The sequence below is a fragment of the Psammomys obesus genome, unplaced genomic scaffold (genome assembly GCF_907164565.1).
Source record: "Psammomys obesus unplaced genomic scaffold, mPsaObe1.curated_primary_1811, whole genome shotgun sequence".
NCBI classification, from domain to species: domain Eukaryota; kingdom Metazoa; phylum Chordata; class Mammalia; order Rodentia; family Muridae; genus Psammomys; species Psammomys obesus.
The window spans coordinates 31,584,638-31,601,044 of NW_026585797.1; the positions used below are offsets into that span (position 1 = coordinate 31,584,638).

At 41.1% G+C, this 16,407-nt stretch overlaps 1 protein-coding gene across 3 annotated transcripts in view; it reads left to right on the forward strand.

The window, feature by feature from the left end:
• Man1a1 (mannosidase alpha class 1A member 1) overlaps positions 1–16,407 on the forward strand; it is a 195,641-nt gene that overhangs the window by 49,155 nt on the left and 130,079 nt on the right. For all 3 annotated transcript variants that reach the window (XM_055599341.1, XM_055599340.1, XM_055599342.1), the window contains one exon: positions 11,772–11,852. In XM_055599341.1, the coding sequence (XP_055455316.1) occupies positions 11,772–11,852 (81 nt within the window). The remainder of the gene's footprint in view (positions 1–11,771; positions 11,853–16,407) is intronic.

Consider the following 16,407-nt stretch of genomic DNA (forward strand, 5'->3'; position numbering starts at 1 on the left):
GAGGAAATACAAAAAGTGAGAAATAAATACACATCCTAGGAATCCAAGACTGTGATTTAGGCATGTAATCTTCCTATCATGGTGCTTATTAGAAGTGAATTAATTTAGTAAGAATTCAATCAGTGCTTGTGAAACGATGGGGCCTTCTATCTTGTCCTACTTCCCCACTGAGTGTAGGAAGAGTGAGCTTGAAGGTTCTGCCCCAGGTGCAGACCAGTAGCTGTGCTAGGTCATTTTTATAGAATTGGAATGCAAGTACAGGTGATCTACATGACGATATCCTGCCTCCACACTTGTTTGAGGTGGCTCCTGCTACAGGAAGATGCTAACATGAGATGCTAACAGCTTCTCAATGAGTGCTACTCAGTGCAACTCTGAGCTTCTCATTGGCGCTTTAAAAAAAAATACTGCATTAACTAGAACTGTTGAAAATTATCTTTAGTAACAAATTTTATAGAAGATGTAGAAATTTTTCCCAGCTAACAATTCCTTACGAGAAGTCTCTGCAAACACGAAAGCTAGATAAAAGGTGCCCTTACCATATCTTTCAGCACCGCAGGAAAGTAACAATTGGGCTTTCTTTGGGAAAGACAAGAATGTTAGCTTGCTCCAGACACTAACATCGGTGCTGGAGAGGTTTGGCAAAAGTGCCAGGGTTGTGCCCCTGATGTAATGAATCTCCTACCTTTTATATGATAGAAGTGTTGGTGGCAAGGTGGTTTTTGTTTGTTTGTTTGTCTTAAAGATGTACATTAAACATGTACCTAGGTTTCACGTTAAGTATGTAAGCCAAACAAGCTGTGGAAGTCCTCTGGGAAGGATGTGAGTTGACTTCAGCCCCAATACTGGCTGAATCTTCTCACATGTCTGAATGAGTACTTGGCTACCTGCCCTACAGTGCCAAGCCATGAAACATGGAAAGAACTGACATTTTTCTTAACTTTGCTCCTAGAAAAGGATTGTTTTTAAGCAGTATTACATCATGATTGGTATACATCACTAATTTATTTTTCTTCTGAATGGAGACATGGGGTGTTTGCCCTCTGATGATGAGGGTTCCCTGATCAAGAATAACTATTTACTATTTACTTCATGGTCATAAGAAGAACTTATCTCTCTGGTGGTGATTACTGGTAGATCTGAGCTTCTACTTGAATTGTTTCTGGGCCTTCATAGCAAAACTAGCCTATTAACATAGACAGCATGATTATTTGCCTATCTTTGTGTCTTTAAGAGTTTAAACACTGGGTTGTTTCCATTCCTCAGTTGAGGGACCAGCAGTGTATCAAAGCAGATGCTGAGGCTCATAGCCAAACTTTGTGCAGAGTGCAGGGAAACTTATGAAAAAAAGAGAGAGATAGAAAGACCTGGAGGGGACAGAAGCTCCACAAGAAGAGCAACAGAACAAAAAAATCTGGACTCAAGGGTCTTTTCTGAGACTGATACTCCAACCAAGGATCATGCATGGAGATAACCTAGAACTCCTGCATAGATGTGGCCCATGAGAGTTCAGTCTCCAAGTGGGTTCCCCCTAGTAAGGGGAACAGGGACTGTCTCTGACATGAACTCAGTGGCTGGCTCTTTGATCACCTCCCCCTGAGGGGGAAGCAGCCTGACCAGGCCACAGAGGAAGACACTGCAGCCAGTCCTGAGGAAACCTGATAGGCTAGGGTCAGATGGAAGGAGAGGAGGACTTCCCCTATCAGTGGACTTGGAGAGGGGCATAGGAGGAGATGAGGGAAGGATGGATGATGGGATTGGGAGGGAATGAGGGAGGGGACTACCACTGGGATACAAAGTGAATAAACTGTAATTAATATAAAATATTAAAATTAAAAAAATAAATTAAAATTAAAAAAAGAGTTTAAACACTGTTAACAGTCCTAAGAAATTATTTACGAAACTAAGAGCTACAAGGACATACACTAATAATAGACAGTACTGCACTTTAATGTTAAATTTTTATACCCTTAATCTATGAAATGTGAAGCAACACAGATTTTGAAGTAGTATTCTTTATTAATTTATTTTATTAATTACAGTTTATTCATTTTGTATCCCAGCTCAAGCCCCCTCCCTCATCTCCTCTCTCCCTGTTCTCCCATGCTCCTCTCCAAGTCCACTGATAGGGGAGGTTCTCCTCCCCTTCCATCTGACCCTAACCTATCAGGTCTCATCAAGACTGGATGCATTGTCTTTCTCTGTGGCCTGGTAAGGCTGCTCCCACCTCAGGAGGAAGCGATCAAAGAGCCAACCACTGAGTTCATGTCTTAGACATTCCCATTAGTACATTCTTTAAGGAGGTGTATATTGCCAGTAAACTCAGGCCAGACTTGCAGGCAATTCCTTTAACTAGAGGCCTTGCAAGGTTTCCTGTACATAAGGCAGTGCAGTTATCATATGTGTGGGTACAGTAGTGTTGCTCAAGGACATAATTACTAGAGTGGATTGTAGTGGGAAGTTGTTATTAATCACAGTCATTGCACTGGTATGCAGCCGGGCAGCTGTTATTGAATCTTGTGTTTGCTGTGTATTATACCAGCACAGAAATTCCACGCTTGAAGACCTCTGAGTAGACAGCTGACAGAGTTTGGTGGACTAGTGGTAAAAGAAGAGTGAATTCAGGGAGCGAATGTTCTCTTCCAAGACATCTTTCCAGCTCAACGAAAATATGCTGTGTAGAATCCTAATCAATAAAGTCCTAATAAATAACTATCTTATTTTAAATAACTATCTTAAAGGCCTGAAAACCCAAAGAAATAAATTACCTTTTCAGGGGAAGCTTATGGTTCTGGAGTTTCTCAGGCAACTGGGAGCTGGGGGGTGACTTTGTTCTAGAACTGTTGTATCTTTTTATTCTCCTGGCAAAGCCTGTGATTTTGCCGACTGGAGGCTAATAGGTACCACGCTATGGGTAATTTTTATGGATAAGTTGATTTTTAAAATGTAATGCTGTCTCGCCTGGTGAGTCTTTCAGACACTCTTTAAAAAAAAAAAAAAAAAAAAGGTCCTGAAGAGGGTCACGATTTTATCTTGAAATTAGTGTTAGAGTTTTCACAGCCCTGGGTTCATGGTATGTGGATTAGGATGAGGCTTTTCCCAACACAGGTATGGGCAACACGTTAATTTTAGGGGTTAGGAGAGGAGAACATGTGTGTGTTTCATTTTATCTCATAATATTAGATGTTTTATGAATTGGAGAAGGAAAAAAAAATGAGAATTCCTGAGCTTGAGGTTGAACTTAATGGTCTAAGGGACCCAAGTTACAGGCACTGTCCTAGTGAGAGTTCCTGTTGCTGTGATGAAACAACATGACCGAAAGCAACTTGGGGAGGGAAGAGCTAGTTTTGCTTATGTATCTTGAGTCACAGACCATTGAGGAAAGCCACAAAGAGTACCCCAACTGGGCAGGAGCCTGGTGAGAGGAGCTGCTGCAGAGGCCAAGGGTGCTTACTGCCTTCCTTGCTCCTCCTGTCTTGCTCAATCTGCTTTCTTACAGAAACCAGGACCCCAACTTCAGGCTGGATGATACCATTCACAATGGGCTAGGCCCTCACTTTGGGCTGGGCCCTCCCTCATCAATCACTAATTAAGAAAATGCCCTCTAGATGTATCTACATGTTATCTTATGAAGGTTATTTTTTTTTTCAACTGAGGTTTCCTCCTCTTGAATGGTTCTAGCCTTTGTCAAGTTGTCGTAAAACTCATCCTTGTCAACTTGATAGACAAATATATCACTGTTAAGCCATAACCTTCCCTTCTTGTTCATACTTATAATCACATATTGATACCAACATTACAATATAAACATTCCAAATTTTAAAGACCCACAGTGTAAAAATTTAAACACTCAAAAATTCACTTTTTTAAAAAAATATCCAATATCTTTTTAAATACCAAATGTCTGTAAAACTCCAAAATCTTTTATAAAACATTCAGAGTCTCTCAAATGTGTGCCCCTGTAAAATAAAATAAAAAATTAATTAACTAATAATTTCTTATTTCAAGAGGGTAAAAACTAGGGCATGTTCACAATGTGAATAAAACAAAACCAACTCCAACAACGTAAATAATTCAATGTCCAATGTCCAGGACCCATTCACGATTTTTGGGCTCCTCCAAAGGGCCAGGGTCACATTCCTGGCTCCATTCCCTACAACCCACACAGACTGTCACCTAAGTTCAGGCTGGCTCCACTCCAAGGCGGCTGCTGTTCTTTGTGGCCATCCCATGGAATGGGCATCTCCAAAGTGCTAGGGTCTCTTGCTGCACCTGGGCTGCACTTTCACCAATATTCTGTCCTGGGCTCTGTTCAGGGGCCCCTGCCCTGCCACACAGTGCCAGGCCTCAGCTGCTCCTCATGACCCTTACCACCTTCAAAACCAACACCACCCCGGTGAACTTTACACCACAGAACAGCTGCCAGCACAAGGTACGGTCCTGGCTGCCTGCAGAATCCAGCGGCTTTGGGATCACTCCCAGGAAACACCTCCCAAAAGATCTCACCCCAACAATGCTGGTCTCTCTCGTTATCTCTTCTTAACACTAAAAGGTGTATTTTATGTTTGCACATTTTGTTAGCAGCATGCCAGATAATCACAGGCAGCCTTGCTTTTGCTGTGTTTGTCTAGATGTTGACTGCTTTATTTTTTTTTAATTTATTTTTTATTTATTACAATTTATTCACTTTGTATCCTAGCTGTAGCCCCCTCCCAACCCCGCCCTCCCTCCCTCTTCTCCTCCAATACCCCTCCCCAAGTCTGCTGATAGGGGAGGTCTTCTTCCCCTTCCCTCTGACCCTAGCCAATCAGGTCTCATCAGGACTGGCTGCATTGTCTTCCTCTGTGGCCTGGACAGGCTGCTCCCCCATTAGGGAGAGTTGATCAAAGAGCCAGCCACTGAGTTCATGTCAGAGATAGTCCCTGTTCTCCTTGCTAGGGAACCCACTTGGAGACTGAGCTGCCATGTGTTACATCTGTGCAGAAGTTCTAGGTTATCTCCATGAATGGTCCTTAATTGGAGTATCAGCCTCATAGAAGACCCCTGGGCCCAGATTTTTTTTTGTTTTGTTACTTTCCTTGTTGAGCTCCTGTCCCCTCCAGGTCTTTCTATCTCCCCCTTCTTTTATAAGATTCCCTGCACTCTGAGTTTGAAAAAATCCTGAGTGAGGTATCCGAGAAGCAGAAAGACACAGATGGCATATACTCACTTATAAATAAATATTAGACATATAATATAGGATAAATATACTAAAATTCGTACATCTGAAGAAGCTAAGCAAGAAGGAGGACCCTGGGTAAGATTCTGGCCTCTTTTTAATCACCACTAATTTCTTAGCTCCTGCTGACCAGCATCAACTGTCCCACCAAAGCAAAGGTTTCACTTTAGTGCTTCTGGTATCTTGTTAATCCCAGCCACTTCCTCAGCTTCAGCTAACCAGAACTACAGACTCTTAATTAAAAATATGCAAAAGTCCCAATAGAGTCTTTAAGGGAGTCTCAAAATTCCCTCTGGAATTTAACAAGCCAGGCCTTCATCATCTGCATTTCTCTCAAAACTTACCTCCCATTGAACAGCTCGCCAAGCTTTGAACCTTCAATTGTTTTTATAGCCTCAAAGTTCTAAAGTCCTTCCACAATTGTCCCCAAAATGACATGGCCAGGTCTGCTACAGCAACAACCCACTGTCCTGCTGCTGATATCCTCCTTCTTAGGGTTACTAACGCTGATTAAACACCATGACCAAAAGCAACTCAGGGAGGAAAAGGCTTATTTGGCTTACAATGAAGGAAGCCCATGCAGGAGAAAGGTACTAAGTGAGGCTCATAATCGATTTATACCCTGTCTAAGACCTGCTGTATTCGCCTCCTGATATTTTCGTGTCAATTTAATTATACCACTTATTTTATTAAACTTAGACATGAATTTGTTTGAGTGTATTCTATGATTGCATAGCCATGGTAGAAGAAAAACAAAAGATCAGTTTCTAATTGAGATGTAATTCAGAGTATAGTTTATCTGCAGACATGTCCAACCTATAGTTGCTAATCAGTTTGACATCAATAGGCTGATTCGGGTTAAACAAAAGGCTGAATATACTGCTCAGATTGTGAGACCCTTAAGACTCTACACTAGATAATACAGGGGTAGATTATCGCAGTGCAATCTTCAGTGAAATATTTAAGAGGTAAGTTACTTTAATTTTACATGGAAAGTACATGGCAAAATCATATCCTTTGTATGATAGGAGGTTTTAGTGTTATCAGTTGCTTCTTCTCATCTTTCCCATGTGCCTTCCACACTTCTGTCATTAGGGTAAGTGAGTGGAAAACTTTTAGAACATCTTGACATACGAATGCTGAGAGGAGAACTGTGACCTCCCACATGAGGGTCAAGAAGATTCTTAATAATGAAATTATTAGCATCTTAATATCGGAATAATAGATATTTGAGTAAGCCCATGGGCGGCAGGACTTTGTTTAGCCTGAGCTGACATGAGTGCTAATGGCAGCAGCTGTCTACTGGACTTGCCACTTTTTCCAGGTGACTGTGTACTGCCTAACTTTCATGGGTTTAGAGTGTCTCATAGAGAATGCATTCCAATCTTTCATCAGTGACAAACCTGACTCCAGAGAGAGAGAGTTCTCCAGGATCTCATACTTGAATCAGGCTTCAACCAAATCTTTATAAATCACATCAGAATTATTAATTAATTAATTAGTTAATTAAGTAATCCATGTATGTGTGTACATAGTGGTGTGTGTTTTGCACATACACAAGTTTGTGGCTGCCTTCTATTCCTCTCTGCATATCCCCTTGACAGGTCTCTCATTGAGTTCGAAACCAGCTCTTCTGTTGGTCAGGGACAGGGAGCTCCCATGCTCTCCCTTCTGTGGCCCCCAGCGGCACTTACAGTCACACATGGCTGTACGTGCCCTTTTACATAGGTGCTGAGATTCAAACTCAGGCCCAGCTACCTGTATAGCAAATACTGAGCCATCTCCTTAGGCCCCCAGGCCAAAATATTTGTAGCTGCTAACCATTTTGTTATAATATGAAATGTTATGTCCCTCCCCAATTTTCACCTACGCTGTAAGGAATGACCCAAATAGTGTCTACTTGTCGATATTCTGGCCAAAAAGGTAATCAACCCTACAATATGATGAAAGCTCAAAGTAAGTTTTGTAAATAATATAACTTTGGAAAAGATGAGGCTAAAGGAATTATGTTGAGAATGGGGGTAGGGAACATTGTTCCCATGAAGTTCTAGTCTCCAAGAGATGGTAAGAGTTAAAAATTGTGATCAAAGAGCCAGCCACTGAGTTCATGTCAGAGACAGCCCCTGTTCCCCTTACTAGAGAACCCACTTGGAGGCTGGGGAAGGGGCATAGGAGGAGAAAAGGGAGGGAGGGCAGGACTGGGAGGGGATGAGAGAGAGGGCTACAGCTGGAATACAAAGTGAATAAATCGTAATAAGTAAAAAAAATTTAAGTGAAACAGTTCAGATACTAAGAAAGGAAAACAGAAACAAGTTTAAAAAGAAAGTGTGATCTGTGATATTTCTATGTGTTTCAAAGACAAGGACATTCTAATCACTGGAAACCTGCATGGCTTCAACTAACATCTCAGACTTTGCCTTGGGCTTCCTAGGTGATTCAGTCCCTGCAACTCCAATGTCATAGCTGCTGACCTTGAGCACTGCACTTTACAAGGTTATCTTTCAGTATCTCACAGCAGAGCAAGATAAATAGAATGCAGGTTCTGGAGTGCACACCGAGCTGGATCAATGGCTGCCTGAGTAACTGCATCCAATAAGTGATTGATGTCAAGATAGAGATATATTTCTGATGGCAATTGACATGGCTCAGTCCCCTACCTTGCAATAATTTTTATCAGATGTCTATAGAAAGGTCTCAGCTCTCCAAAGATTTCATAGGACGAATAGGAAAAGCATATGTAATGAGCCCAAATCCAGAATAAGGAAATAAAACCATCTCAACAGATTTGAGTAAGTGAAGACATGAGGACCCGTTTTCTGGTTTAAAAACTACAAAATACATATACAAACTGAAGCAGATGTGGTTTAAGGACTTAAATTCATTAGATTTTTATTAGACATTATTTCTCTTAAGTTGTATGAGCCAAACTAAATTAATAAATTTTCCCTTTTCATTATTAGAGGTTGTGTGAACTAACAGCAGTGTTTAAATGATCCCCATTCAGAGTGATAAACTTTAGTGAATAAATTGCACAATATAGAGGGTGTTTAATCCAAATATATGTCGCAAATCATAAATTGTTTAGTATAATTAAACAAACTCATAGTATGATTTTATTTTATGATGGCTTCATCTGACTGCAACAATTGTAACTTTTCTTTTTTTATTTTTATTTTTGTATATTAATTATGGGTTATTTACTTTGTATCCCAGCCATAGCCCCCTCCTCATTCCCTCCCAATCCCACCCTCACTCTCTCATCTTCTCCCTGCCCTTTTCCAAGTCCACTGCTAGGGAGGTCCTCCTCCCCTTCCATCTGATCCTAGCTTATCAGGTATCTTCATGGCCGCCATTTCCTCCTCTGTGGCCTAGCAAGACTGTTCCTCCCTTGGGGGGCAGGGAGGGAGTAAAGGAGCCAGTCATTGAGTTCATGTCAGAAATATTTCCTGTTCCCCTTACTGTGGAAACCCACTTGGATACTGAGCTACCATGGGCTACATTCAAGCAGGGGTTCTAGGTTATATCCTTTCATGGTCCTTGGTTGGAGAAACAGTCTCATAGAGGGCCCCCCGTGCCCTCTGTTTTGTCCTTGTGGAGCTCCTGTCTCTCTAGGTCATACCAACTCCCCCTTCTTTCATATGAATCTCTGCACTCTGCCCACATTTTGGTTATGAGTTTCCGCATCTGCTTTGATACACTGCTAGGTAGTCTTTCAGAGGCCCTCTGAGGTAGGCTTCCATCCTGTTACTTTTTTTCACCTACTTTCCCTGTCCATCCCATTTGTCTTTCTAAGTGAGGATTGATCTTCTTACTCTGGGTCCTCTTTCTTGTTTATGTTCTTTAGGTGCACATATTTTAGTACGTTTATCCTATCTTATAGGTCTATATAAATGAGTATATAACAGGTGTGTCATTCTGCTCCTGGGATCACTCAAGGTGATCTTTTCTATATCCCACCATTTGCCTGAAAATTTCATTATTTCATTGTTTTTAATTGCTGAGTAGTATTCCATTGTGTAAAAGTACCACAATTTCTGTATTCATTCCTCCGTTGATGGACATCTGGGTTGTTTCCAGATTCTGGCTATTATGGATGAAATTGCTACAAACATGGTTGAGCAAATGTCCTTGTGTGCTTGAGCTTCTTTTGGATATATGTCTAAGAGTGGTATAGCTGGATCTTAAGGAAGCAGTATTCCCAATTGTCTGGGAAAGCACCAGATTGATTTCCAATGTGGTTCCATCTCTTGTATTTTGTTGGTGATGCTTACTTTGGTGGTTCCTGATCTTTTCTCTAAGTTTTCTAGCTCCAGGGTTTTCTCTGTTTGTGTTTTCTTTATTGACTCTAATTCTATTTTTATGTCTTGCACCATTTCTTTCATCTGTTTGAATGGTGTCTTCCTGTCTCTGTATGATGGCCTCTATTTTTTTGTTCATTTCTTCTCTCTATGCCATTAATTTTGCCTCTACTTGTACCTCTGTTTGTTGGCTATATTTGCCTGTTTCTTTGAGAACTTTGTTCAGTTCCTCTTTGCCTCCACCTGGGAGGTCAATTCTTGAGAGATTTGTTCGTTTCCTCTTTAACTGTCTGGATTTGCTTGGCTATTTCTCTGAGAGATTTGTTTGTTTCCTCTTTATGTGACTCAAATAACTGGATAAGCATATCTTTAAGGTCATTTTCCTGTGTTTCCAATGAATTGGATTATCCATTGATTTTGAGATTTGCTGGTGAAGCCAAGATTTCCTGATTTTTGTTGGCTGTGTTCCTGGCAGGCACCTAGACACCCCAGTTCTGCAACCGCAACTGGATTCCCAGGCAGTAAGATCTGGCACTGTGGTTCAGCTCCTCCGAGGGGGAGGGAGGCCCAAAGAAGGAAAGTGCCCCTATCCATTCACAGAGAAGTCCGGGTCTGACCTGAATCAAAAAGTTCTCTGCTCCTGTGGTGAACCCCCTCCTTCAGGGATCCACATGTCGACTTTCTAATTTCATTTGTCCCTCCACTCACCAATTTCGGAGTTTCAAATCCTCTGCCTTTCATACCTTTCATAAAAGGAGTGTGCTGATTGCTGCCATCTTGGATCCCCCCTAACTTTTCATAAAGTTTCTTTTGCAGGAACTTTCTTGACTTCTTTCAGAGCTTCAATTATTATATCCTGAAATCCTTTGAGGGAGAGTGTGTAGGAATGAAATATTCTACCTCTTCTTTGTTTCTGAAATGGTTTTCTGAAATTTAGACTCAGTAAACTCAAGGATCTTGTCAGTTTTCACTGCTGTGCTCATAGGGCCTATAACTGGGCCTGGCACATGGTAGCTGCTTAACAAATGATCCCTAGTGGTGATACTATCTCAAATGATTTTTCTAGGTTCCTCTGCCAGATTCTGGCTCCATACATTCTCTTAGCCCTTGTCATTATCCATGAGTGCTCTGATGTTAAGCAGAAGTGACAGTTAGTTAGTAGACCCGATGAAGTATATCTGTTGGGGGTCAGCTGTGCTAATAACCTCATTACAGAATACAAGACAGATGCACTTAGCAGTTAAATATTATAGAATCATAAAACTATTGGCAGTAACCATTGCTTATGTATCACAATTATCTGACAATTAATAAGCAGGCATGGTACATAGTTTGTGAGGTATCTGTGGAGTGCAGTATAGCCATGTTTTGACCATTAATAAGCAGGCATGGTACATAGTTTGTGAAGTATCTATAGAGTTCAGTACAGCCAGGTTTTGAACCACGAATAAACACACTTCCACTCAAATCCTAATTCTACTACTGTTGTGTGAACTTCAAAAGGTCACATTAATCACTATAAGCCTGGCTTGTTTCTCCAGCTGTGGACTGGACATAGGAATGGTAATTAACTCCAAAGGTCTGCATCAGGTTTAAAAGACATAAAGAGATACGTAAAGCATGTGTCACATTATAAATAATGAAAGCAAGCTGATATAAATAAGAACCACTCCAAAAATGACAGCACACATTATTATCACCGCTGTGCGAAAGCAGAATGGCATCACAGAGTGGTGACTGTGGAAGGGCAAAGGCACAGAGCAGCATTGGAACTCAAGTCCCCGGCTTTAAATCCCATTAGCATTCTGACTGTGCCACTTTAACATAATGGTAAAAGATTGCTAGACTAATGTGGAGCTAGCAGCCACACTATAGTCTGATTGGCCTTTCAGGAAGAAAAAGCAGGCAAATGAGTGAAATGATGAGAACACAGAATGGGGAAAAATAATAATACAAGCCCCGATCCCGGTGCATGTGTGCAGATACAGAATATCAAGTATTCGGTCTGCTTGTGCACACAGGAAAGAATTTCAGTCTGTGGTGTTTTTATAATTTTACTTTGAGTCAGAATTATTTCTTATCAGCTTGACTGTATTTTGACACCATTTACAGGGGACTTCCTCTCTTCTGTTCAGAAGCCCCTGGGCAAGCACACAGGTTTGAGCAGACTTTAAATGACAGCGGCTTATCGTACCATGTACTTCCACTGTGTTTGCTACCGTTATGTCTTAACCCCCTTCATTTTGTTTCCATAGAATGCCGAAGTTTCTGTTTTTGAAGTAAATATACGCTTCGTTGGTGGACTGCTGTCAGCCTACTACTTGTCTGGAGAGGAGGTAAGTTGCGAAGTAGTATAGACATGTGAATTGTGAAAAGTCCCCCAAATTACTCTTTCTGTTAAATATGCCATTTGTGGTGTGGGTTTAGGAAAAAAATCCACTAGTTTTTCACTTTCCGATACTCAGCTTTATTTCTCAAAATATGTGCCAATTAAGTGAACAAGCTAGGGAAACTCTGGACAGTTCATATTGTCAGATTAAGGTGTTACCTTTAAAGAAGCATGGCTCCGTTTTGCTATGTATGTGTAATCAGAAGTACAAATCACACATGCCTACAGGCATATGAAAGATGTTTAGCCTAATGGCAGGCTTTGGGGTGAATATTTGTCCTGAAATTTATTTTAATGTTACTATGTTAGCTTAGCAAAAACTTCAGTAAAGAAGGCATGACAGATAAGTTATGAAAATTACAATACTTGTGAAATTGAGGGGTCGCAACTCTGAGCTTGGCAGCACAGCGTCCTGCGGGCCAGCATCCCTGTGAGACATGCTTTGTTCTCTTCCTGAGTCAAGGCTTAATGGATTATCTGCTGCTTGAGGCAAAGCAGGGATTTTTAATTTACTTTTCTGTTGTTGTTGTTGTTGTTAGATTAAAGACTTTTCCTATCATGCTCACTGAAGGACACTGACGCTCTTTTCTTGAAAGCGTTCGGACAACTTTGTGAATTATGTTTAGTGTCCACTAAGAGTTTCAGGAGTGGACTCACCTGTAATCCTGACAGTCTTAAAAGCTGACATCAAGGAAACACAGTCACGTATTTCAGCTGCACGTCAGCCAGATTTACGGGTAGCCTCAGCATTCTGGCTGGGGGAGAGAAGATCTTAGCCTGTGTAGTATTTCATGTATTTCTGTGCTTCAAACAGATTTAAGCAGGGTAATAAATGTTTAATGAGAAAGGCTGCTTGACTTTGTTCCTGTCTCCAAGGTGCTTTTCTCATCAGAGCAAGGCAGCTCTCACACTCTCCTGTTCTCTCTCTCTCTCTCTGGATTTGATTCTATATATCTTTTTTTTTTTTTTAAGTATATAGATGGCCCTTGTATTCCCCTGTGTTATTTTTTCCAAAGTATCCTTCCAGCCTGGAAAACAAAGCCCTCTGCTGTTTGTCTTCCTCTTTTCCCCCCAGTTTTCCCTGCTCTGTTATTTGTACAGCCCAGCTCAGCCTCTCTAAGCTGGACCAGCTATATTTTATAAAAGCAGCGCTCAAATTAATGTTTTGCTTATGAATATCCCTGGGCATCCCAAGCATGTCATTGCTTTTGACATAGTGTGCTAGGATGACCTTGCTTTTATGTTCCTCCAAAATTTACACGTAGATGAGACAATTTGGAAAAAGTAAGGAGTTCGTCTTACTGAGAGCTTGATGGGAATTACGGAAAATACAAAGAGAAATGAGTGTATATCTCTTCTAGAGATGCATCTTTTTTTTTTTTTCTGGTGTTTCGAGACAGGGTTTCTCTATGTTACAGCCCTGTCTATGCTGGACTCACCTTGTAGATCAGGCTGGCTTTGAATTCAGAGATCCGCCTGCCTCTGACTCTGCCTTCTGCCTCCTGAGTCCTGGGATCAAAGGTGTGTATCACCATACCTTGCTAATGTACCCCTTTTCATCAGGTTTTTATTTTTTTATTTTTACTTACGTTTCAGGATTCCATACATATGAGTGGTTCTGTTTCTATGAATATTTGATATGTATGTATGTGCTTATCTAAATGAGATATTCGCAGATGGTGTCATTTGCCTATAAGTAATTCAGTAATTGAATTTTTATTCAATTTTTTTGAGATTATAAAATAATCGCATCATTTCCCTTTTCTTTCCTCCTTCTAAACCCTCCCTTACTTTCCTGCCTTCTTGCTTTCAAATTCATAACCTCAGGTTTCATTATTGTTGTTACATACATATTTGTGTATATATGTGTCTATGTATACATACACATATACATAAATGTGACCTGTTCAGTCTGCACAATGTTACTTTTGTGCATATGGTTTTAGGTCTGACCTTTTGATAGTGTATACCCAATTGGTATGCTCTTTCCTGCAGAAAACCATTTCCCCCACTCTCCACATTTCTTAGATGCTTGTAGATCTTTGCATAGGGTTGAGGCCTCCTAAGATTTCTGTATTTATATTACAATGTTTACTAGTGTGGTCCTTGTTCAGCTCATGTATAAGAACTCATGTTAATTAAATGTAAGAGTAACTTTTGTTTGCCTGATTTAATTGTCATCTCAGAGGCTTACAGCCTCCATCTATTAACCTAAGCCTAGATCTAGAAGCTTCTAGCCTCCTTACAGTGTAATCTATGCCTACAATGTTTTCAGCCTCTCAGATTCACTGCTGATAAGCTCACCATTTCTAGTTCTTTTGGAACTCTGGCTAGCTGGTTCAACTCAGCGGTTCTGGCTCAGGCTCCTCTCTCAGCTGACGTACTCAATCTGGCTTTTCTCCCAGCCTCTGAATTGCTCTGCTTGGCCTCAAACAAATTCCAGCAATCTATTCTAATTCTCTGGCTTCTTCTGTCTTTACCTGTGTCTAGCCTGTTACCTTTCCAACCTCTCTCTGTAAAACTGCCACCTCTCTCTCTTATTCTCTGTGCTGCTCCCTTAAGTAGCTACCCTTTCCTCTCCCCTCTCCTGAGAGTTGGAGGTATCCTATTCTGTCAAATCTTCTCTGGCTCATTACTTCCTTTTTCTGCTACTCAATTTGACATCACTTTCATACAAGGGTGCTTTACTTTCATTGTTTGGGATTAAAGGTGTATACCACCACCCCTAAACCTAAGCTTTTCTTTACCCCAAACTTGCTCTATACCAGGATGTCCTTAATCTCAGAGATCTGCTTGCCTCTGTATTCTGAGATTAAAGGTGTGTCCCACCACTTCCCAGTGTGTCTGCATTCCAGTCAGATCACATAGACCTATGTCCTTGGATGTGATCTCTTGCCAGAGCAGCCATGTTCTGAGTTAAAATTCAGAAGAAGCTCCTTAGGGAAGATGCTGAAATCTCATTCAGAAGGCAAATACAATAGATACTGGAAGCACTGAAGAGAGGGAACAGGACAGGAGCCTACCATAGATGTCCTCTGAAAGACTCTACAGACCAGGGATTGGAAGCAGATGCTGAGACTTGCAGCCAAACTTTGGGCAGAGGACAGGGAGGAGTGGGGTGACATAAGGACCTGGAAGGGACAGGAGCTCCACAAGGAGACCAACATAGCCAACAAATCTGGGCCCAGGAGGTAGGGGTGGGGCTTCAGAGTCTAATGCATCAACCAAGAACCATGCATAGAGCAGACTAAGACCCCCTGCTCAGATGTAGCAGAGAGGCAGCTCAGTCTCCATGTGAGTGCCCTAGTAAGGGGAGCAGGGACTGTTTCTGACATAGACTATGTTGCCTGTGCCCCATCACTTCCCCCTGATGGGGTAGTCTTGCTAGGCTGCAGAGGGAGAGGATACACTGAGTCCCAATGACACTTGATAGGCTGGAGTCAGTTGGTAGTGGAAGAGGGCTCCCCCTTTCTGAGGACTAGGAGAGGGGAATAGAGAGGAAGAGGGAGGGAGGGTGGGACCAGGATGAGATGAGGGAGGCACCTATGATCGGAGATGTAAAGTTAACAAGATTTTAAAAAATTAGATCAAAATAAATAAATAATAAAAAATAAGCTAAGGTGTGTTTCTTATAGATAACAGATAGATGGATTTTGGTTTTTGATCCATTCATCCAGCCTGTATCCTTTGCCTGGAGAACTAATACCATTAATTATTGAAAGTTATTTTTGAAATGTGTGTGCTAATTGAGATCATCATGTTGTTGATGTTGGGTATTATTGCTTGTGTTCTTAGTAGTACATTTGTGGTTTAGTAATTGTGGCTTCAGTTTCTTTCCATGGGCTCTCGGCTATGCTCATTTCTCTCTGCTATGCTCATTTCTCTCTTCAGCCCAAAATATTGATTCCTGTATTTACTTGAGGTTTTATTTGTTGGATATAAATTTTCTTTTAGTATATTTATGTCTGGAAATTTTTTTTCATCCTCCTTCAACTATGGAAGGTAGTTTTGCTAGGTATGTTAGTGTAGGTTGGTCATTCTGGTTTTTAGGACTTGTAAAGCAGTGTTCCAGGTTCCTCCGGCTTTCAGAGTTTATGCTGATGATGTTCCTTTATATGTAACTCCCGTTTTGTTTTCTTGTTTATTTGGTTGTTTGTTCGGTTTGTAGCAACTTGCAGTATTCTTTTTTTGTTTTGGTTTGGTTTTGGAGTTTTGGGGGTTTTGTTGTTGTTTTGTTTTTCGAGACAGATTTTTCTCTGTGTAGCCTCGACTGTTCTGAACTCACTGGCCTTGAACTCACAGAGATCCACTTGCCTCTGCCTCCCCGAGTGCTGGGATTACAGGCATATGCCAGCTTTCAATACTCTGCTCTTTCCATATACTTAGTGTTTTAACTGTGATATTCTCTAGGGGTATTGTTTTCTGGTTTTGTCTATTTGCAGTTCTGTGTACTTCGTGTGTGTGTGTGTGTGTGTGTGTGTGTGTGTGTGTGTGTGTGTGTG